General features: G+C 34.6%; 6 protein-coding genes across 6 annotated transcripts; 1 reads left to right on the top strand and 5 right to left on the bottom strand.

The window, feature by feature from the left end:
• Window positions 1-368: 368 nt before the first annotated feature.
• Window positions 369-809, bottom strand: BO80DRAFT_17642 (uncharacterized protein). Its single transcript, XM_025713973.1, has one exon. The coding sequence runs from the start codon at window positions 674-676 to the stop codon at window positions 431-433; it is 246 nt and encodes an 81-aa protein (XP_025577702.1). The 5' UTR covers window positions 677-809; the 3' UTR covers window positions 369-430.
• On the bottom strand, window positions 759-2,063 carry BO80DRAFT_423274 (NAD-dependent epimerase/dehydratase family protein). The gene has a single exon (XM_025719009.1). It carries the CDS (start codon window positions 1,939-1,941, stop codon window positions 943-945), a length of 999 nt encoding a protein of 332 aa, XP_025577701.1. The 5' UTR covers window positions 1,942-2,063; the 3' UTR covers window positions 759-942.
• A 1,715-nt stretch (window positions 2,064-3,778) lies between these two features.
• BO80DRAFT_443044 (uncharacterized protein) lies at window positions 3,779-4,400 on the top strand (the record flags this gene model as incomplete). The annotated part of the gene is made up of 2 exons (XM_025721316.1): window positions 3,779-4,022; window positions 4,183-4,400. The coding sequence occupies 2 exons, from the start codon at window positions 3,779-3,781 to the stop codon at window positions 4,398-4,400; spliced, it is 462 nt and encodes a 153-aa protein (XP_025577700.1).
• Window positions 4,401-8,721: 4,321 nt separating this feature from the next.
• Window positions 8,722-11,069, bottom strand: BO80DRAFT_492061 (uncharacterized protein; the record flags this gene model as incomplete). The annotated part of the gene is made up of 4 exons (XM_025723742.1): window positions 8,722-9,704; window positions 9,757-10,444; window positions 10,499-10,718; window positions 10,771-11,069. 4 exons carry the CDS (start codon window positions 11,067-11,069, stop codon window positions 8,806-8,808), a joined length of 2,106 nt encoding a protein of 701 aa, XP_025577699.1. The 3' UTR covers window positions 8,722-8,805.
• Window positions 11,070-11,478: 409 nt separating this feature from the next.
• Window positions 11,479-11,721, bottom strand: BO80DRAFT_453531 (uncharacterized protein; the record flags this gene model as incomplete). The annotated part of the gene is made up of 2 exons (XM_025722016.1): window positions 11,479-11,574; window positions 11,620-11,721. 2 exons carry the CDS (start codon window positions 11,719-11,721, stop codon window positions 11,479-11,481), a joined length of 198 nt encoding a protein of 65 aa, XP_025577698.1.
• Window positions 11,722-22,331: 10,610 nt separating this feature from the next.
• BO80DRAFT_423273 (uncharacterized protein) lies at window positions 22,332-23,964 on the bottom strand. The gene has a single exon (XM_025719008.1). The coding sequence runs from the start codon at window positions 23,904-23,906 to the stop codon at window positions 22,653-22,655; it is 1,254 nt and encodes a 417-aa protein (XP_025577697.1). The 5' UTR covers window positions 23,907-23,964; the 3' UTR covers window positions 22,332-22,652.
• Window positions 23,965-24,284: the final 320 nt, after the last annotated feature.

Raw genomic sequence — 24,284 nt, 5'->3', positions numbered from 1 at the left:
TAATCTATATTGATTACCTTAAGTATGATATGGAACGGGACCACTGTACTCAGTGTTGCAAGGGACCCGAAGCACAAACCAGATGCCTAAACGATATATGCAATGGGTGTCCATTTCCGGTCCAGAAACCTCTTCATCTAAGTTTCTCGATTAGTGATCAAACCTCAACCTCGGCAAGGAGCCCAAAGGAGAGGAGCAAGCTGACCGATAAAGAAGCCTCTTGCCACATTTTTATCTTATTTTGCGGAGAGCTGTTAATCTCTCTAGGTTATACCCAGCCGCAACATCGTCGTGTATCATTCGGAGCAATGAATAACACCACGTTCAATATGATGTGTAAATCATTTTTTGTCCATTGATCTAATTCTAGTAAATATAGCCTATATTTTTCAAGTTAGATATTGGCTTCTATTGAAAAAAAGGAACAATATCAATATAGTCCAGAAAGAATATTTATAAGTGAAAGCAAGTAGCAGTTTTCTGCTACGCAACAAAGTCCGTCAACACATCTTTTTCTGCCAAAAATACCGCTTTGAAAGCTTCGGATTGACTGTATTTGATCCGCTGTTTTTCTTAGTCTTCTCGTGTAACTCCTGCATCGTTCTATCCAGCCGACAATGACCACTGTCAAGATAGCAGGTATCTCTAGCACGAATCTTGGGGGCCTTGAAGACATTGAACTATCGATCACAGATGTCAAGAAGCTTTCATCCTATAACTAGATAGGTTCTGTGACTCCTATAGTTATCCTGTGTCGTATTTTCCTCTCTGTGTAGGACAGATTGCGATGTAAGAACTCCGTAGCGACCATCAACAGTGGTTTCTGCGCATTTAATTCCCGGCAGAAGCTCTTTGAAGAACGCGACATGGTACAATTCGAGCTGAGGTTGGAGGCCAAACCTTAGGGAACTTGCTTCTGCCTATTCTGGAGGATGACTGCCCTCATCTCTTGGTATACACTCCAGTGGTCACAGCATGATAGCCTTTCTTGCCAACCCTAAGAGCTAGCTCACTCCTCCACTGCTCGCCACGCGCCACCCTTTCCAACGCTCTTCCAAATGTATATTTTGGAATCCACCCTAAATCCTTCACAGCCCTGCTGGAATCATAGACTCGATCAATCCTCGCAAGATGCTTCCACCCTTTCTTCCTGAAAATAGCGTCGACTTCAGGGAAAGCTTTTGTCATCACCTCAGCGGATTCCCGATTTAGAGCATCGAGCGTGCTTCTATCATTGTTGAAAGGCGGCGGAGCGCTTATGATATACCTCCCCCACCGGATATCCTTGGCCTTTCTCATTGAGCAAACTGCGGCGTTGACAATATCTTCAATGTCACATCTGCGGTAGGCAAGTTCCAAAACCTTCAAGTTGTCATCGCTCATGGCCGTACGTCGGTCTTCATCATCGTCTTCGTCTGGGAAGAAGCGACTTGTTCGAAGCACTAGAACGGGCATTCCGGTTTTCTTATGTACCAGATAGCACAGATCCTCGGCTGCAACCTTTGTCACGCCGTAGATATTCTTTGGCTCGGGTACAACAGCCTCATCGATCCAAGCGGCAGGGAAGCCGGGCTTCGGGCTTAAGGCCATACCAAAGGTGCTGGTTGTACTGAAGAAGGTAAAGCTCTCGATCCTATCCTTGCACTTAGAACATTCTTCAAGAAGGATCAGAGTGCCCATAACGTTGGTTGAGACGAACTCCTCCTCCTTATGGCTGCATATGTGCGGCTTATGCAATGTTGCCGTATGAAGAACATGTTTGATGGGGTTGTTGCGGAAAATAGATGCAATAAAAATGCGATCAGAGACAGAGCCCACGACTGTCGTGGTTGGAGATGACAGGATGTCGATGCCCACGGGGTTGTAGCCCATCGAAGGCAGGCAAAGCATTAAAGCCGTGCCCAGATGACCCGCTGAACCGGTGACGAGAACGTCATACATTGCAGTTATTTGGAAAGTGGTGGCACATAAAAAGTCTTTTGCGATGATTCAGTCCCATTTAGCGATGACTGATGCCAAATGAAAGCATTAAATACTTCCACGAGACTCGTTGTTTACACAGAAGGATATACTTTGATGCCAAATCGCCACAGGCGGGTGCTATCAAAGACTTGCTTATATGCGGGGGAATAAATGAGTCATGGAAGACCTGCATGCCGGCATTTCCCGATCGTTGATGTCAGACTTCCCCCCGGGTTATTAAACTTCCCCCCGGGTTATTAATTAAGACTCCTTTTGCATCGCTACATAGTTAAGGATCCCAAAAATGGGGCTATAAAAAGCTAATTTATGACCAAGGCGAATACTCTTCGGGGGCAGTCTATGCGTTGCTAGTCGTCATCCAACTCAGTCACTTCTGTGTCATTGATATCATTGTCTTCCTCGAAACACCGTTGGAGCGGGGCTCTGCGGGGAAGAATATTCTAAGGTGATGATAATACAGACCCATTGTTCCTCAATACCTTTTGTTATGGCTCAATCGGTGGGGTAGTAAGTTCCTACTTTTAACCTTTAAGCTTTTAGAGGTTAAGAGGTTTATTTAAATGATTTTTACTAAGCGACTTTATCTCGTCACTGGATGTTTATATCTCTGACTAAGCTTTTTAATCAATACTGTGTAGCTACTTGCAAGGGATAAAGTCTATCTGCTACTAGTATGTAATGAAACCTTAGAACAGTATAGCAAATTTAGAGATGTGCAACCTAAATGGGGTAGTATTAACCTTCAGAAGAGACCTGTTCCAATGAAATCAATTATGATCATTTCATGTTATTCTAGCTTTTCTGTTAGTCTTTACTCATATTCACAATGATATACATGGCATAGGAACCCTGAGCTCTCAGGTCAGCACATCACGAACAGCATCTTGTTGGGCTAAAAGCCATCGAGGGGACGTTTGGAATTTAGCCTAGATTTCCCACCAATACCTCCTGAACTGTACTTACGAATTGTGCCACTGGAGGACTATGTTTAAACCTGTCTAGTGGCCTTTGACCACAAACCTTCTTGCGGGCATATAATGGGGTTTAGCTCACATGGCAGAATGCTTCTCGCAATGGATGTTGCTCCATGGCCCTGTGCTAACAGCTACAGCGACGGGACCAGGCAAACGGCGCATTACTGGATCACCCACGAGTCCCCGCACGTCCCCGCACCTCTCCGCACCTCTCCGCACGTCCCTAAGCTTCTGGAGTGCATATTGCGCAGAAACAGTGGTTCAATGATACATCAGATCCCTTCGTCCGAGCGCTGTCGATAACATCGTGGGATAAAGACCGCGGGCGCCACAGTTCTGCAAGACAGCAGGGTTGCGGTGGCGGGCCTGAGCGACGAACGCGGCGCGTGGAGTTTTTTGGGGCTCGCCATGAAGTAGATCCTGCAGCCGGTGGCAGAGGAAGTGGAGCTACTCAAGGTGTTTGTAAATGGTAATGCGATGGAGACCTTGCAGGTCTCGACAACGTACAGCGTCAAGATGAGTTTGTTCTACTACGAGCCAGACGAAGGACATCTCGGGCTTCACTTATGATTCATCCATTAACTAGAAGTCGACTTCGAACAAGGCACGCCCTTTGTCTACCCATCGCGCGTATGGCTATGTTTGGGTCAGTGCCTTGTACTGGGGCCTCTACATGGCTGGGCGTATCTCCCCGGGAATTCAAACCTACCACTCCCCGGAATTGTACCTGCAGCGTGCATACCGTACAGCTGCTCTCGGCATTGATGCGGACACTGGATACTCGGGACGCAGGACTGAGGGGAGAATTGTTCTGGGGCAGTATGCCCCATGATCTGTGCACTAAGGGCACGTTCACTGAAGCCAACGAGCTGGAAAGTCAATTGCAAGCGCGCCAGATTGATTGGGCACAATCACCTGCCCCATTCGACAGCGAACAAGCATGGGACTGCACGGCCCAGGAAGGCGTGTACTGCAGGAGCCAGTGTTCCAACGATACGGTAACAACGCAGCACACGATCCAGTTGATCCACAGCTACGATCCGGCGATCTCCCGGGAATGTGCGGGTACTAGGGTTTCCTGACGGTGGGCCTCATTTCCTCAGTCATGACTGCGCCGCGGGAACGTACCTATTCCAGCACCCAGGATTCGGGTGGACGGCATTCGGCAGAAATCTCGGGAATGACAGATCTGGGTCAGTTGCCACAGTGCATCCTCGATTCACAGGGCGGAGGAGGTTCTTTGCAGCAAATATTGGGCTCTTTGCTCAGCCGGAGGGAGGGCAGATTGAGCGAGTGGCATGGGCGGCACAGACGCAGCAATTGACGATGGGCGCGATTCCAGACATTTCAGACATAAAACGTCATTCTGTACAGGTTCTGGGCAATGGCAAACGCATCGAGCTGGCTACGGGGGATTGGAGGAGTGGCGTGGTGGCCTTCTGATGGAGATCTCGCGCCATGGGGCGGCCACGTGGCAAGTGAGACATGTTGCGTAGTTTTGTTGGACGCGGAGTTTGAAAACGTTTGATGTCATGAAGCCTTGCGACATAAAACACTGAAGACCAAACGGAGATATATACAACTACCAATCATAGCTACAAGCACGCCTACAGATAACAAAAGCGCGAGAATTAGTAGGACCAGGGTTGGTTTACTACATAACCCCGTTAATGAAAGATGTAGATGGTTACGAACCGGGTTTGCCGATACATGAGGTTACATCATTCTAGTGCTCCACAGGCAATGGTAGAATTTAAGTTCCACTGAGAACCTTCCATGGATGCTTGACTGGCGAGGCATAACTTGGCGAGCTGACAATGAACCGCGGTTCGCTCCGTCCCCTAACACCGGTAAGTCCGCCGGCCCCAGGATAGTAATGCGGTATGACGCACAGCATATGTCACGTGTAATGTATTCCACGGTTGCGCGGCACAACCCTTCGTAAACACCACCTCCGATCTCCTACCGAGGCAATTCAAACATCACTTATGCTATAAAAAATGCCTATCTCATCAAAAGTGCTGGTGAAGAAAGAAGGAAAGATTTTTCTTGTCTTTCAAGCTATCCAGGAAGACCAAATTTTCAGTATTCACGAGGCAGCACGTGTTTACGATGTCCTTTAAATCATCCTTCACGCTTGTTTAGCAGGATGAGATTTCATTGAAGTTAAGGTTTATATACGTCCAAAATCATCGAAATATGAAGATGAATTGTTTTTTAAATAGATTTTCTCTCTAGATAAGTAAGACGCAAGTCCCCGGCCGTTTTAAGTTAGAATTATAGCCAGTATAATCTTCTCCAATCGAGATCATTTAACATCTGAAGAAGTAGGCATCAAATGGACGTCTGGCTTTTATTAAGGGTTATAAAGCTCTGTAACTATAATTTTATAGATAATATAATTACTAAAGAGCTAAACAGAAGATTTTGAAATTATAAAAGACTGGCTCATTCAAGTTCAAGAGGTTACTTAAGAGTATGGGATCTCACTAGACGATATATACAACTTTGATAAAATGGATTCTATTATAGAAATAATTGGGACTATAAATATACTAACTAGTTCCTAGAGCTGGTTGGCCAACTCAAAATTAACTAGGGAATTACGAACGGGTAATTTCAATTGAGTTTTTTAATTTAATGGAGAGGCTTTACCTCTGACTCTGATTTTTAGAGATAAAATATATCTTTAAGCATAGGATGAAGATTAATCCAAATCTCTCTACCTGCAGGATTGAGGTTAGCTATTATAGTTAAATTGTAGATATGATTATATTTGATAGCCTTAAAAAACTTCCGTTGATCAGGGATAGATCAGTGGGAAGATACAGCCTTCTAGTTCTTGATAACTATGACAGCCATCTAGTCCCCGAGTTTAACTGATTCTGTGCTGTAAATAAGGTTATTTTTATTTATATATCTACTTATTCGTCCTGTCTGTTTTAATCTCTTTATATTGGTTGTTTTAATACACCTAAACGCGTGTATAATAAAATAATTGAGAAATAAAAATACTGCAACCGGAACATTGTTGATGATAAACTTGACTTTCTAGGAGTCTATCCTAAAGTCCACTAACATGCTCTATTATGATTGAATGCTATCAGTGGGTTTAGAGAAATAGGTCTAGTTTCTTTATATTCTAGGAGTGTCTGATACTGAATATTTATTTGAAAATAATACTATCTTTGGATAGCTAGTTAAGTGGCTTACTACTCTAAACTTTATATAATATAAGGCATCTTAAGAGCATCAATACTGTGGAGTAACTGTTTTAAATCTTAAGTAAGCCTAATTTCACCTGTAGGATCTCTACTATGGCAGCTTCTTCTAGGTTACGAGCCTGCAATAATAGATATTAGTATATTTACTAAGAAAAATAAAGTATTATGTGCAAGTCATGAAAAGTAACTACAAAAGAAAAAATGCTTAAGAAATCTGGTGGTATATAAAGAAAAATAACTATTGAAAATACTTAGAGAGTTATATAACTAGATGAGAGGGTTTAAAATAAGTAAGATCTTATGGTTAAAGCTTAGTTTTAATCTATAAAAAAGCTCTTATGTGCGTCTCCATACTGCAGCAGCTTCTTTAATATTTATTAATAATATATATAATGCGCTAAACTACCTAGTAAATAAATATATGGTACATATATAAATGCATATTAATCTAAAGACTTTATTTTAATTATGTTAAGTAATTATACTAAAAGGAGTAGACCGCATAACTATAAAATATATTAATTAGAAAATTAAAGATAAATATAACTTATTTTTATAGATTTGTATATCCTGAATACATATCTTACTAAAATTCTTAGTGATAAAAGTAATATCTCTTATAGATACATAACTTATACTTTGTATTTTATAGGATGCGTATAAAGATTGCTAAGTCCTTATTAAAGTAGATATTTTTTATATAACTAGAGTATCATGCTTTATTAGGATGTTAATAAGATATGGAAGTAAAACTATAGAACCTAAATTAAAAAAAGTATTTTAAGAAAAATAGTATATTATAATCTAGATTAGTAGTATAAAGCTATATCTTGAGCTAAATACTAAATTTCTAATAAAAACTTAGATTCTTTAATCAGCCCTTATAAAGCTTATCTATATACTTTATAATATGCTGGATATACTGTCCATACTTATATATAAGTCTCTTATATATAATCTTTATTTATAACTATCTATAACAGAACATGGCACAACTTAATTAAATATCTTAATAATAGTTAATGATCACGAGCTTTGATGTCTTGAAGCTATACTTTAGTATTATAACTAGATAACTCAGTTTAGAAGTATCTTAACTTGTTAGTATTAATATTAAGTAACTATTAAGATCTTTACATATCGCAATTACTTTCTACTAGTAGAAATTGCGGTTTATAGTAATAATACCAATAACTTAATATTATATAAAGTTTTAGATATTAGTTTTTCTGGTATTAGTGATTTCTAGACCCAACTATCTCTATCATCTGGCTGCCTTCAGTAAGCTCTGCCGGCTCATTTCTTAGTCTTTCCTGCCTCGTTTGAGAAACAACTTAAGGAAACCATAGTAGTCCGACCGGCAAAACCCGGACAAATCACTGCCGCAACCAACAGAGAACCATCATAGACGACGTAAATATCTTAAATAATTCTTCGAGCTAATTTCAATCAGGTCACAATTGGATTATTTTTATCCTACACTTTCCTACTTTTGGGGAGAACCAGTCAGGTCTTATTCAATCAATTTTAATAGTTTTATACATATATTTCTAAAGCCTTCATGCCGTATCACTCTGCCCCAGGTTCGAATCAGCTGGAAGAAAGAACTTTGACGTAACGCAATAAGCATGGACCATAATAATGATTTGAAGCGGGACAAGTAACGCCTGATTTGGACTTAATGAGCTATGCAAAAGCCAGACCTGTTATTGTCTGGTTGTGAGGGGCTCAGGGATACAGGGACGAAGCGGTACAATCGGCTTTCTTAGTAGAGAAAAAATTAAGAAAGAGTATATGAGGCCCGTAGATATACAATATGAAAAATGTGAGGAGATGACTGGACGTCCAGTTTCGCCATACCTGACAAAGCTATGGTCTCTTGGGATTGAAAAGAGAGTATTAAGCATCTGGATAAGGGGAGACAAGTGTTGTTTCACCTAGAATACCCGAATTTGTTCGAACAAGCAAATATATCTATATCAAGGAATTGATATATTCAATATTCCACACTCATGGCTACAATATCCCCTGTCAATGTTCCTGCGATAGGAATATTTTAAGGAGTATAGTTGAAGTCCACCTGAGACCCTTATTCCAGGCTGATGTGAGTATTATAATAGACCTATCTGGTACAATACATTCCGAGGTCGAAGGACCATTATTCAGTGCCAGTTTAGTGTCTATCGACGTCGGAGAATTCCCACTGTTGCTGAAAATAAGACCTGAAGAGCATGAGGGGTGGCACCCAGGTTCAGGAATAATGCAGGAACACACTACTATGATAAAATCACTGTAGACACTCGTAATGTCTCAAGGCTGCTGATTATCTTGGTTCACTATCAAGGGTATATTAGGACAGCCCCAGGTGTACTTGACTGCATATTGGCGAAGCAGAGTAGTCCAAGCTGTAATTGAGATTCAATATTACTAACTCTACCATAAGAAATAGTAGTAAAAATATATCAAAGATATCTCTATGCACGATACAAGACACTTGATGGTTGCTCATAATGTAGTTGTTACATAAAAAAGCTGTCACTGTTGGTAGACATGAACACAGCAAACTCTCCGCGCTATACTGAAAAGGTTCAAACCTCATATCATAAAGTTGTCCACGACGAAGTTCAGGGAGACTTGTGATAAAACCGCATATGATTTGCAATTTCCCACCATTCATTCAATGGTTCATGGCAAGCAGGGTCTGGGCATCGAGTACACGCATAGTGTACACGCCTAATGTGGCGTCTAAAGCTGAAGTCGGATTTGAACGGCTTTTCTCGCACGCCGTATATTGAGCAGAACAGGCACTCCAGTGGTCGTATGGTAACACACTTGTTACCTAAGCCTGCTGCAGTCCACCCTGGAAGCCCCTCACTCGAATGGATAGCCCTCAGACGTGACGTAAGGTTGGGACCGATCTGTGACACTGCATCCACAGCTGCAATTCTGCAGTTTGTTTCGTCTTGTTCCGATGTTGGCGCGAAACGGAAAAGAATAACAATCGCTTTCCGTCTCTCCTGGGAGAGGGCAACATCGTCACATACGTTGTATGTTTCCAACGGAAGGCCATGAACTTGCCGAATTACATCCTGAACCGGTTGCTCCTCGTTAAACCGGGACCGCTTTTTCTCCTTCATCTCGCGACGAGAGGCCTGGAGTGCGGTATAATACCTCGTTCTTTGTTTCATTGCTTCCGCATACAAGGGTGTTCCTGCAGCGCTTGCAAGAGTACCATGTTTCCGCTGTATTTTCTGCTTGTATTTGAGCCAGCATTTCAAGCGACGTCTTACTGAGAGATTGGCTCTAGCTTCGATTTCCTCAGCTCCGCTAAGGTCAATGGGCCGTCGCCGGTCGATCGATCGACTTTGGCCACTGGCCATTCGAATGATCATGACCTGTGGCTTGAGTTGTCTCCAGGCGGCATTAAAGTCTACAGGTAGATAGTCAGGTCGGTAATTCTTCTGATATACCGATCCAGATGCATGTTGCAGTAGAAGGTTCTGTTGAGCCTCACTAATTTCGCCTGACGAAACGTTAGCCATGCCTCTTCCATGAAAAGTGTCTCAAACGCTTACAGCTGCTATTGGCCGCTTCCCCTGCGCCCCGCCGCAGCCAGTAGGGGGTGATAGGGAGGTCGAACCCGGTAATTTCGCCGAGTCGCTTCAGCCAACTGTTTAGTGTCCTGGCGGAGATATCGAAAAGATGTGCATCAGGGTCAGCCGGGTGAAGGGTGAGAGAACCAGCTGATTTAGACACTTGTAACGCATACAGCTGCCTGGCAGAACTGATATGAAGATGTCTAAAGGCAGACTTGCGTATCAACAGCCCGAGAAACAACGTCTTGGGACAGAACAACAAACAAGGCTCACTTGGGACTTCAGGAATACCTATTTCCAGGCTGTATCTGTTAAATTGAATGTTTGGGCACTTTGTACAGCAATTCGGAACATACCATGGCTTCTTTTTACCCCTATAGCCTTTAGTGTTGCGTGGTTTTACTTCCAGAACCATGTGGGGTCTCTCTCGGCCGGTAGGAAACAAGGTAATCGCTACGTCGGCATGCTTTAACGATACTAGTGCCCCGGGTCGTTGTCCGGTTATTCCCGCCAAAAGAATAATCAGAGCAAGCTGTACTGGGTCCCATGGCTCGGTTGCGGTTGTCCACAGCACCTTCAGTAATTCGAAAACATCTTCGGATCGCAGTATGGGCTTTTCCTTTGATTCTGTCCGAAGTTTATGCTTCTTCGTCAGTTGATCTCGGACCTATGTAGTCAGCCCTCTGTAAGGTGCGTGAAGCATGGATAAGGGACCTCATACCCCAACCATTCCATTTTTGACCTCTGAGGGAATTGTCAGAGCCGTCTTCTCTCTTCTGAGTTGCGTCCAAATGTTCCAGTACGTCTGCAAGGTTGATGCCGCCTTGATATACCGACGACGAGTGGTGACTGTGTAGTCAAAGAAGGTATGTAGTGTTTTTAAGCTTGGTGGATCAGCTTTCAGCAATTCCAGTGCATCACGCTTAGTTTCCGCGCAGAATCTGTAACCCACTTAGAGCCCTACGTCGATAATGCGCATCCGTATGTTCCTGCCGGCACCAGAGCTCCCACACTCTCTTCTGGAGACGAATCGTGTCATCGTCATATTGCCGCCTTTGAATAATGGAGTCGTCTAGGTCTCTCTCCTCTTGCAGCCAGTCACGTTGAGTACTTTGGCCCAGGTTCATGCAAAGCTCATGTTCTGGCGAATCACTTCTGTTATCGTCACTATCCGCACCTTCATAGGCTGGTTTATCTATCCCGATTTCCCGGTGCTTTTCAGGAATATCGTATCTCCTGTGATCACCATCGCTATATTGGTGGCGGTGCAGTTGCTCTCGGAACTGAGTCATCGTAGAGATGTCCACCTACCTCCTCTGTATGACTGAAACGCTAGGGGAGATTTAGAACGGCAGGCAAGCAAGTGAAAGAAAGGGAAGGGTAAGGTAGGAAATAATAGAGGAGGAGGGATAGAGAAGGATGCCCGAGGAAGGAGCAGGGTAGTCGAAGGTCAAGCAGGTGTCAATGGGGAATTTTTCAAGTGAAAGCCAAGGGCATGTGCATCATAAAATGGGAGGAAGGGAGCCCGGGGTAGATGTCTCATCGCCTGGTTGACTGAATTTTTCTCTGTCCTAAGAAGGCTGGAGTGAGCTTCTAGCTCTTTATATATCTTTATAACAAGCAGGAACATAACGCCTGGCCGGCCAGGCCAATACAGTAGGTTTTGCCACCCCCTGAAGAATCGATGTGTGGAATGCTGTATCACCGAGGAAGATTCGTATGGGTTCTGCGTATTTCAGCAGAGGGTGGAACGGTCGACATGAAATCCACGATGAATGGTGCCTCAGCTGGAGAACGCTGGTAGGCTCCACGTTACTTTGTCGGCTGAGGGCTCCTATCCACCCGCACGGTGTGGAACCGGGGTGGGCCGCCATGAGGATGATTCCAAGGTAACAATCGAAATAGAGTTGGAGCGTCGGTGTCGAAGGACCGTAAAAGCGGCATTGCAACAACCACAAAAGAGGCAGCTCTTTCACCGAAGTGTTGCTTTAAGATATAAAAATTAATAACTCTATTATTAGTTTAATAATAGAGTTTTTTATTTTTAACCTGGTCCAGGAATTTATGAATTTTATTAATATAATAAACCTTAGTCCAGACTAAAGTATGTTTAAAATATTATAATTTATAGATTATTAATATATTATTTTTTTAATAATAGAAGACTTACTTTTTCTAGTAATAACTAGTTTAGAAAATTTATAATAGAACGGATAGTTATTTAAAAATATAGAATAATTAATATTAATCTTATGTTTCTCTGATAACAGGAATATATATAAAATAAATAAAAAAAAATCTAGTTTATTGTGATAGGATCTACTTGTTAGGGTAGAAGGCCTATCAACTAGGTAAGGAACTGGCCACTAAACATATAGGATTCTATTGATAACAACAATGTAGCTTATATCCATAGAAGAAGATTAATCCTTCAAGGATTAGTAGCCTAATATTAAAAAATATTGCCTTATAATAGGTGAGGAAATCCCGAACTATTATTAATAATTTTATAACTTTTATAATCATCCCAGTACGTCACCCTAAGGGTCTAGATTATACTAGCTAGACTACTATAGAATTAGATTATTAGTTAGACTAGTACTAATAAGATAAGACCTCTATCTAGTTTATTCTATTATAATTATTCTTTTTTCTACTGAACCGAGCCTCCTGGCTCGGGAAGCTATATATAAATAATTTTATAATAAGAATATAATAAAAAATAGGAAATATATTTTAAAATAACTATTAATACATCTTTATAAAATAGAAAGAATATAAAGTACCATAATATATTTGTGTTTATTATTATTATTATTATAATTAGAATTAGTAAATAGCTTTATTCCTAACATGATAATAGCCTATTATAATACTAGTATTAATATTAATATTTCTTTTTCTTCTTCTCTATACTTCTTTTATTCTTCGTGATAACTTTTTTTATTTACTATTATAGTTTTTGTAGTAGTTGGCGTTTATATCATATTTCTATATTTTTTTATTACTATCTATCTAAAGATATAATTATAATACTTTATATTTATAGAACTATAAAGCAGCATACTACTTATAATTTAATAATTAAGTCTAAGTATTTTTTCTACATATACTACCTTTAATCTAATCTAAAAAAATATAAAACTATTATTAGTATCTTGTTTATTATTTATTATATTTTTAATAGTAAAGCTTCAATCCTTTATTAACACTATTATAAGGGGAATAAAAAATATGATTCTATAAGTATTTTATATATTAATATATTATTTATTTATTAATATAATTAGATATTGACAGGAATACTAAATAATATTTATAATCTAATAAATATTCTTTAGTAGCTTAACAAGCTACTAGAGATTAAAGATTAGAATAATAAATTATATATATATTTATATACTAGCAGTTTCAATCTTATAAAAACTTTTAAAAATATAGAGACTGTCCATACCATGGATCTTTATCTTAAGAATTTAAAAAAAAACATAAGTTAATAGACAGCTATTTTCTAGGATAATTTATTAACTAAATACTAGATAGATATCTATAGATACTAGTAATATCTAGCTATCTAATATAATATTATAACTTATTAATTTCTCTATCCTAGTGTCAACACAACGCGTATAGAGTTTTATTAATATAATAAATAAACTCTTTTATATCTACTACTGGGAGATATAGGCTTCATTATATAGATTATAATAATAATTATTTTATTTTAGAAAATCATGGATATAGTTTATAAGTACTTTCCTAATATTTTAGTATCCTTTAATAATGATTCAGAGGATAAAAAAGATAGAAAAGAGATAATAATAATCTAAAAAATTTAAATTATTTATAATAGTTTTTTTATATATATCCCTACTATTTAATAGATATATCAATACCTAATATTTATTAATACTTTAATATTAGTTCAGGAATATTACTAGCTGGATATATATAAATATCTCCTATTATCTTCTATAAGATAATATAATATATTTCTTAACATATTTAGCCCATAGTTAGGAGAATTAAGGAAAGATTATATAATTTAATATATCTATAAATATACATCTAATATAAGGATTATTTAGTAGTAACTTTCTATAATTTTATTAACTTTAATAGTCTTTAATACTTTTTTTAGTAATCTCTGATATATCTTTATATATTAACTATATTTTTACTAAAAATCTATTAATTATATTTACTAAATTATTCTTTCTATTTGATTAAATAGTAGTCTTAGCTATTATATTATTAGTAATTTTTAACTTTTTTAACTTTCTATTCTTCTTTATTATCTAGTTCTAGTATTGGTAGTATTTTTTTATAGTTTATACTAATATTCCACAGTTCTAATAATGAGATATAAAATATATTATAGATTTATTTATATTTCTTTAGTAAATATAGGCGATACACCTATAGTCTAATCTATTTTAAAATTTAAAAAAATTTTATAAACTTTAGGACTAGCTTTTATAATTCCTTAAATTATAGGTTCTAGATTAATAGTTTAACTAAATCTCTTTTTTTAAAATAGAATAGTTTTCTATATTTATTATAATATTTCTTTTATTTTTCTATAGTTATTTATTATATTTTTTGGAGTTATTCTCTTACTTATTTAAGTTTTTTAATTTTATCCTGTATAACTAGAATATTTTATTATTAAGAATTATTCTTAATTTTAATATAAAAGTCTGGTAAATAGCTATAGAAAACTTTATTAGATAGTTATCTAATAATTATATTATTTATATTATTATAAGTAAATTAAATAGTTAGTAATATTATAGTCTAATTTATAGAGAATTAAGTAAAATAGCACCTTAAATAATATTCTAAAATTTAGTTTATCCTTTCTATTTGGCCATCGGTTTATAAATAAAATATGGTAAAAAATCTTAAAATTATATAACTATTATAGCTTAAATCTAACTAAAACTTATTAGTGAATATTGAACCTTAATCAGATATAATCTTATTAGAAAGTCTAAATATTAGTTTAACTTGTTGATAGAAGAGTTCAGCTAGATTTAAAACTATTATAGTTAATAGAATAATAAAGAAAAAGTAGTATTTTAAGAATCAATTAATAATAATGAGGATAGAGTCAATAGTTTATTCATATTAGATAATTGAAGATAATCCTATAATAAAATCTATTACTAATTTTATAAAAAAATAGAAAGAAATTAGTAGTAATTTGAGATTATTATATAGTCAATACTTTAAAGCTATATTACTTTAATATATTAAATAAGTTTAAATATATTTAATTATATTCTTATATAATCCACTCCAGTGGAACTTTCTATATAATAAAATTTCTATTTAAGTCTTTCTAAAGTGTCCCGTTAACAGATTATTATAATATAAATGGATAAGCGTCTGATATAATATTTTAGAAAATAAAATATAAAAATAGTCTTTAAAGTAGATATAACTAGTAGTCTTAATAATCCAATATTTTTAACTTGATTATTTTTATTAAATGGTAACTTTTTACCATTATATCTCTAGATCTTTATTCTGTAAATATAAGATTATCTCTTAAAACTTGGAATTATATTTATCCGAGTATAGAATTTCTATAATATATATATATATTACTATAGATTAAAGAATAAATCTCTCTTAAAACAAGTTTTTTTAAGTAGTCTAGTCAGTTATTTTTATATCAGCTCGACTATTAGGGTCTTTTAAATTTAATATTATATAAATATTAAATCTAGGGTAACCCTGTACATCTCAAGGTTTAAATTAAGATTTTATATTTACTAAATCTCTAATTGTTAGAGATGACATACTTATAAAATATTCTTGAATTAGGATTAAAAGTTCTTTTTAAAAAATAGATTCTATTTAGGACCCAGCAGGCACTCTAGAGGATCTATTTATTAGATTTAATTTTTCTATTTTATATTTAATGATAAAATCAAAAGAAATTAGACTTATAAGTTATTAAGTTTACTTTTTATTAACTCTAGTCTAGCGCATGAATGATTGTAAGTTTAAATAATTAAATAAGATCTTAATTATTTAAAAAATTTTCTCGAGATATTATTACTATTATTTAAAAAAGTAAATAATAATGAATAATTCCTAATTTAAAGTATTATAATTTAATTTAATATTAGAAAACTTATAAGACTAAAAGATAACTAGATAGAATATATTCTTATTATTAGATTAGGATAGAATCTTACTTATTTTTTTTTAAATGCATCAGTTTTTAAATATTAAAGTTTTATAAGATTAAAATATATCAGTAAAAATATTTACTGAAAAATAATAATTAAATAGTAAAAAATTATTTATTTATATAAGTTTAGTTAGATTTTTCTAGATTTTTGTTTATTAACTGCTCCATGGAGTAAAGAGATAAGAGATAATATTATATAAAAATAATTTTAAATAAATTATTAATAAAAATTATAAAATCTTAAAAATATTTAGATATTATGATAACTTTTAAGTAATAGCTATAAAATAATGTTATTTATTCAGCGGGGATCCATGGATATACTATTAATATTAATAATATATTTTAAGAATTTAACTTAAGATTAGTAAAATAAATACTTTAATAATTTTATATAAAATTTAATCTCTCGGAGTCTTTCTAGAATTTAATAAATATATTTTATATAGGATTTCTTATCTAATAAAAAGATAAGAATATTATCTAGATAAATTATATAAAAGTCATCGAGAAGCCTATGGAATATAGTATATATATAATTTTAAAAAATTACTAGAGCATTAGTTAATCTAAATAGTATAATTATATATTTAAAATAATTGTATCGAGTATGAAATATTATTTTTTATTTATCTTTTTTTTTAATATGGATTCAGTAATAAGTATTTTTAATATTAATTTTTAAAAAGTATTTATTACTTAAAACCCTGTTAAGGATTTCCAAAATAAAGAATAAAAAATAGTAATTCTTAATAGAAATTTTATTAAAATCTTTATAGTTTACGTAGAGATATAAACTACTATTTTTTTTAGGTATAAAAAAAATGGAAGTTCCCACAGAATTTTTAAAGAATTATATTTAACTTAATTTTAGGTTTTCCTCAATATATTCCCATAGGACTTTAAGTTTAGTTTCTAAAAGAGGGTATATAGGACTATATAGAGGTGTTTTATTAAATTTAAGATTAATAGTATAGTCTATATGGCTATAAGGAGATAGCTATTAAAAAAAATCTATAAAAAAAACATCGCGGAATTAATAAAGTTTGATTAGTAATAACTCTAGATTTAATAATAAATTATAAGATTTTTTCTCAAGTAGCTAGATATCTTTAGAAAGCTTGATAATAGTATATATCTTTACTAAATTTTAAATTGCTCTAGTAAATTTAGTAATTAAAAAAAAAAATTAATAATATATTGAACTACTACAGACAATTCTGTACTAATAAGATGATAGATAGATTTTAAAATATAATTATTAATAATAGAATAGGACTATTATTTAATTAAAAGTCTTTATTAATCTTTATATAATATTATTTAAAAGTTCGAGTGCTTTCTCACAAGTTAGTAATAGTAATAGAAACTTTCTATATATTATAAGTAGAAGTATTAAATTAATTAATTACTTTAATTTTAAATGCGGTAACTGGAGTACATTAGAGTTTATAAATTTTAATAAATTAATAGTTAATAATGTTTATCTTAGTATAACTATTTAGGTCTGTAAAAGTCTCAATACTATTTTAAATATAAATAGAAATATAAAAATAATAAGTAACCCCTACTATAAGTAAGAGAATTGAAATTGTAAAATCTATCTTAATTTTTTTATTTTTTTTTTAATTTTGATGAGAACTGATAGACTTTAACAAATTAAATCTTTCTGTTTTTAGTAAGATAATAATTTATAAGATATTAAGTATTATTATATATAAAATATTATAATTATTTACTAATCTTTCTAATAAGATTTTTTTTATAATTTAAGATATTGTTTGTAACAGGTTTATTATTATAATAATTTAAATCTAGTAATAGTTTAGTAAAGTATGATAGAGCTTTTTTCTTCTTAATTTAATAGGGAAAATATTGCTCTAAGATATTAAAATAAATATAAAACTTTTTTAGGTTTTAACTATATTGCTGGTAAGCTTGTTTAAATTAGACTATAATATTTAATTAAAGAATTATAATATTTTAAATCAAAGTAAGGGTCCAATCTTTGAATTAGAATTATAATTTTTTAAATAATTATTTTTCTTCCGGACTCTTATTATCAGTGAAATAATATTATTTTTACTTATATATTAGATCTATATAGTTAATAGCAGCAAGGATCTTACGTTCTTTAATAGAATACTTTCTAAGAATTTTCTAAAATATATATTCTAGATTGGTGATCCATTCTTGATATTTCTAGAGATTAAAATTTAATATAAAGTAAGAAATATCTTTAAATTTAATTTTTTCTTTTTTCTTATCAAGTTCGGAGAAGGATCGAGAATACTTAGATAATATTTTACTAGAAGAATGATCTCTCTAGAGATAGGCTATTCTTTGTTATAAATTATTAGCTTATTTTAACTAATAAATATAATTTTCTAACTATTAGATCTCTTTAATAGTAGGAATAGTATTTAATAATAGTTCTGAATCAGTTTAGTCACTAACCAATTTTATTTTTTTATAATTCTTAAGAGGTAGTATTTCCCTTAGGTAGTTGAAAAGAAAGGATCAGAATATAATAGGATCTATTTATTAAGGTAGAAGATTTATTAATTAGATAAGGAACTAGTTACTAAATATATAAGATTCCATTGATAATAATAATGTAGCCTATATCTATAGAAGAAGACTAATCCTTTAAGGATCAGTAGCTTAACACTGAAAAATGTTACTTTATAGTAAGTAAGGAGATTCTAAACCGTCACCGATAACCTTATAACTTCTATAACCATCCCAGTACGTCACCCTGAGGGTCCGGATCACACTAGCTGGACTACTACAGGACCAGACCATCGGTCGGACCAGTACTGATAAGATAAGACCTCCATCTAGTCCGTTCTATCACATTTATTTACTATCTTTCTCTAGGATATTTTAACTAATAAGATATAGATACTAACTTTTTAATAACTATATATATTAGCATAAAAGATTATTCTCTATAATATAATATTATGAAATTTTGGTACGTAATACTATTTAAAAATATTAAATAATTCTAATTAATAATTTTAGATTTTATATTATTTTCCCATCATATTCTTACTAGATTTATTTTAGAATACTTTAGTAGATTCTATAATTATTTATTTTTTATATATTTATCCATCTTTAATCTTGTGGAGTGTATATCTGAATTTATTTTAATAATTACTATAGTTAGAGCGCAGTATAGATTTAAAAACTATATAAACTTATCTTTTTTTAATATTATGAAAGCTGTATATATAGAATAAGTATATTATTAATTCTATAAGTATTTAGAGAAAGTAATTAGTTTATAAATAGTAAATCTCTTTAATCTGAGACTTTCTTATAATATAAGTAAAAAAAGAAAGTGGAACTACTTATAGATTATTTAAATTCTTTTATTTTTAATTATATTTATAATCTAGGATAATGATCCTGAATTATTATAGAAAATTATTAGATTTTAAATAATACTTATAGATTGTCTATAGAAAAGTATCTTTATTAAATAAATAGATATTAATTATATTAAGAACTAGCACGATTGGGTGAAAGTAACAAGAGATTAATAAATAAAATTAATTATTTTCTATTATTTGATTCTGTAGGTAATTGTCTATAATATTTTATTTATTTTTTTTAATAATAAAATTTATTTATAACTTTCCTGCTCTTCCATTTAATAAAATATAAAATCTATCTTAGAATAATTTTATATCTAATATTTAACTAAAGACTGTTAACTATTTTTCTAAGATATTTTAAAGATTTTATTAAAAAGGTATTAGTATCCTGTTTTTCAGGTATATTTTATATTACTATTAAAAAATTTTATTCTTATTTATATACTTTTATAATAATTATTTATAATTTAGTAGGTAGTAGCAGCAGCGCTTTCTAACTATATTAATAGTCTATAGAGTTAGCTAGAGTAGGTAATTAAGTTATTTATTTTTATTCTTAGTACTAATCTCTATATTTAATATAATAAATATATTTTATATCAATAAAAGCTTAGCTGGTAATATATTTTAGAATCTAGCTTAAATATTTATAATCTAAGTAGTTTTATTTTTTTTATGTTAATAGGATTTCTGGTTTTAATATATATATATTTAATTTATAATTTTAGGTCTTACTGAGAGCTGAAGTCATGGAATTTAACTTATATTATAATAATACTTACTTAATTATTTTTTATTAATTATAGTTTTTACTTAGTTTTAGTCTTTCTTTATTTAGCGCATACTATTAATATACTAGTTAAACTAGGTATTAATTTTATTATAAAAAGCTAGTATTTTTTTTAGAATGTTTAGTAATGTGTTTATAATCTTGAATATATTATTTTCTTAAATTGATAGCTATATTAGGTTAGATAATCTAAAAACTATAATTTAATAAGTGGTATACTAGTTTTCCTACTAAATTATTTATATATTCTTTTCTTATTTTTTATTGATCTACTAATTTTTATGGATATTTCAGAAAGTGAAGAATATTTTTTATTATAGATTAGATATATTATAGTAAAAATGTCTGTGTATCCTAACTAAGTTTTACTAATAATAATAGATAGTAAAGTTAAATTAGATTTATTTTACTTAAAATTACGCGTTATTTAAATATAGGTGAAAATATTCAAAGGTAATACAAGCTAGAGATTAGTAAATATACTAAAAAAAAGTCTAGACTTATTAATATTAATAATAGAGAATAGCTTTCTGTGGATTAAGAGATTATAAATTATTATAAAAAACTATATATATTACTAAGGAGATTAATAGATTATAATTAATAATAATATAGTTTATTTTTTATAGTAGATATGAATCTTATTTCATTATAAATTTAGCTTTTATAGTAATTAAATCTAATAGATTTGATAGGATTGGGAGTGGGGATAGGTTAAGAATATATTTCTTAATTTTCTATAGTTAAATAATGTTAACTAAACCTTATAAAGTAATTTTAATAATCTTATTAACTATTTTTTAGAGATTTTTTTAAAGTAGCGGACAAGTTTTAATAATATATAATTATTATTTTAACTCCCTGTAAATTAGTCATATCTAATTAAATATAATATTATTAAATCTTTAGAATCGGGTAATTAATATTATGTATTATCTTAATAATTTTGATATTAAAGTTATATATAGATTGTTCTTAGATTTTCCTAACTTCTATTTTTAATTTAGTCTAGAATCAGCCTTTTAAGTATTAGGTAAACTAGATAGTTTTAATAAGAAAAAAATATTTAAGTTCTTTAATAACTACCACGGAATTATGAAAGAATTTAATATAAGTAAGGATTAATAAATTTATTTAATATCCTCCGTGTACTTATATAATATTTATTAGAACTGTAGTTTCTAGAGCTAGATTTTATTATTAAGAATAGTTATAGTGTGATTTATTATACTAGATCTAATATAGGTTCTTATTTTCTAGGTGAATGAAGAATGATAATTATTATAATTAATTTCTATTTTATTTTAATAAAATATTTTAATTAATAATCAGTCCTTCCATAACAAGTACTCTTAATTTATTAAATTTAATAATAATAGGAGAATTATCTATATAATTAAAATAATTAATAGTGGTTTGTTTTTATACTACTCAGTCCTATTTTTTTTTAATCTCTGGTAATTTGTGATTAAAACTAATAAAATTATAATATATATTATTTAAGTTATGTTAAAATTAGCTATATCTTGAAGTACCTATAATAGATTAATAGGGATTTGTATCTTCTTAGTGATATTACTATATATAAGAACTCTGGTATGATTATTGAAACAGATTCTGTTTATTTATATACTTAGTTAACTAGTGTAGGATTTATACTGTTTAATCTAATATTTATAATCTTAAGAAATAATGCATCGGTCAAGCCTCAAAAAACTCTAGTAAGTATAACACTATCTTGTGCGTAGCCAGGGAGTATTTAGTAGCACTGATCCCAGTGAAATCTTGATACTAAACTAGTATTATACTACTCGGAGTCTTTTCCCTCGATCGGCACAATCTGTGAGTGGCTTTAAGGGTGGAATTTTACAGGAGGAATCAAGTGATTTAAATAGAGGGGAACTGTGAGTCATTGTGAAAGAAGAAATAGGGGGGCGGGGGCTTGTGTCGGAAATTGAGTGGGGGAGGGAGGGTACAAGGGTAAAAGTATCCGTATGGTATACTGACGCACTCTCGTGTACGGAGTAGTAGCTCAGAAAAGGAACGAGTATTCAACTCCACTAGTAAGAATCGCCGTGTAGGAGAATGAGGTTGTGCGTGGCAGTAGTGGTAGACGCAGGAGGAAGAGCGGGACGCCCCTTCGGAGATCCGAAGACCTCAGAGGAAGGTGCCCCTAACCCAATCTGACCAGTGCTTTACTAGGCAGCCGTTCTACCGTACTGATACATGATACCTAGTAGATCCATGATCCTCAGTCCCCAGACCCCTCCTGTGGAGTTATATATTTCTGTTTAATGTTACGTGAGAAGCCAGGTGAGGCTGAGGTCTCGCCGGTGGTTGGGCAAATGGAGGGAATCAGATCAGGCTTGAGAATTGAAGAGGCAGTTCCGGACAAGAATGCTGTAGACGATGTATAGGACCATGACCAGGACACCGAGGAGCGGAGTTTATTACGGTCATCGTGTTAGGTGCGCCGTAGAGAAAGCTCAAGGAGTCACCCCGATCGACTGCTAATATCCACTTTCAACCAATCCCGCCACTCCTGGTCATTAAGAATGGATCTTACACGGGCCTCGAGCCATTCGGTATTCCCCCAGAACCCCCACGAAGCCTGGAACCGGCACCAGTCCACCAATGCCACCTCCCAGTGCCGCTGGAAGAGCTCCCATGGGTACGGGTCCGACGCTTCCCCCTCAAGGAGCCGGGTGCGGTACCATTCCAACAGACGCTTCTCTCCCGCCTGCATCGTCAATTGCTCCGGCAAAGGCTCACCGGCATCGACGAGCATCTCCAGAGGGACGGAGCAGGTGAACAGCTTCGCGAGATCACAGACCCCCAGTCCCAGCCCGACATACTGGAAGTCAAAGAAGGCTACCTGAGTACCCTGCGTGGTGGTAAAGAGGTTCTCCGACTTGACATCGCCATGGATATACGACTCCATTGGCCGTCCACACGGACTCAAGACCAGTGCCACCATCTCAGCCACAGACATGGAATCGCCATCGGACTCTCGGCACAGGGCATCGGACCACTCCGATTCCGTGTCCTGCGCGAGAGCCGCATATTCCTTCCGTCGAGTCTCCAGGTACGTGTACCCGCCGTTGAGCCACAAGCCATTGCCAGCGTCCGGACGGGTCTGTCGTCTCCGCGATTCCTGCAGCGGCGGCAAAACATATGCCTCCCAATTATTATCCGGCCGCAGATTCCTCGAGCCGCCATGGAACCCTGCCAACCAGGCCAGCGCGCCATGCACCTGGGTGGGACTCAGCGCGCTCCGTCGGCCGCCCGCCACGGGAAACCGGGGCCGCAGGTCGACCATGATGGTGGCCATCAGCCCTGGGAATTCCGCCTCACGCTCCGCCATCCCTCGCGTCGACGCCACGCACCTGGCCACAGCAACGGTGTCCGCTAACTGCGGAACCACCTCGCTGTAAAAGCACTGCTCCACCTCATAGCTGAACATCTTCCGCAGGTGGCCCTCCTCTTCCGTGGCGCCCGTGGTGCCCCGGGGCGGGGCAATGAGCTTCAGGATCAGCGGGTAGATCGTCCCGATCCCCTGCGATGCCACTCCGCAGAGCGCGCTGAGACGCGTGGCGGCTTCGGGGGTGGTGGCGCGGGCGGTGATGGCGCAGATGTGGCCGTACCCGGCCCACAGGGTTTGGAGGGTGGTGCAGGAGACGAGGTCCAACGAGTGTCGGGCGAGCATGGGGCGGGCCACCCGCGAAGGGTCCAGGTTAATGGGAGCCATGGGAGACGGTCGCGGGGGGTCGGATGGTCTGAAGGCGGAAATACGGGGTACAAGCGTATATACCACCAGGTGGATGGGGGATGGACACTGGATCTGGAAGGTGGGTATTTCCGCTGTGAAAGTCACGTGGCTCGGAGTCTGTGGGGTCACGTGGGGATAAAGGTCTCAGCGTATGCCCTGGGGTAGAAGACGAGATGTACAACTAGAGCACCTAGTCAAAGAGACTAAAAGGGCTCCTCAAGGGTCTCTCTAAGCGCTCCCAAAGGGCTTCCAAAGGGCCTTGTCAAGCATTTAAGAATATGGTACTTGATTCAGATCTACAGCCTGAATATATGTAGAGACTCATTTCAGACCTACTCCATACAATCTGTATATATA

Source organism: Aspergillus ibericus, assembly GCF_003184845.1.
Source record: "Aspergillus ibericus CBS 121593 unplaced genomic scaffold BO80scaffold_10, whole genome shotgun sequence".
In the NCBI taxonomy this organism is placed as follows: domain Eukaryota; kingdom Fungi; phylum Ascomycota; class Eurotiomycetes; order Eurotiales; family Aspergillaceae; genus Aspergillus; species Aspergillus ibericus.
This window is presented reverse-complemented; position numbering and strand designations above follow the sequence as displayed.

Bases quoted from the DNA above. Each gene is read 5' to 3' on its own strand.
- BO80DRAFT_17642 (XM_025713973.1), bottom strand. From the start codon at position 676: ATGTCTTCAAGGCCCCCAAGATTCGTGCTAGAGATACCTGCTATCTTG.
- BO80DRAFT_423274 (XM_025719009.1), bottom strand. From the start codon at position 1,941: ATGTATGACGTTCTCGTCACCGGTTCAGCGGGTCATCTGGGCACGGCT.
- BO80DRAFT_423273 (XM_025719008.1), bottom strand. From the start codon at position 23,906: ATGGCTCCCATTAACCTGGACCCTTCGCGGGTGGCCCGCCCCATGCTC.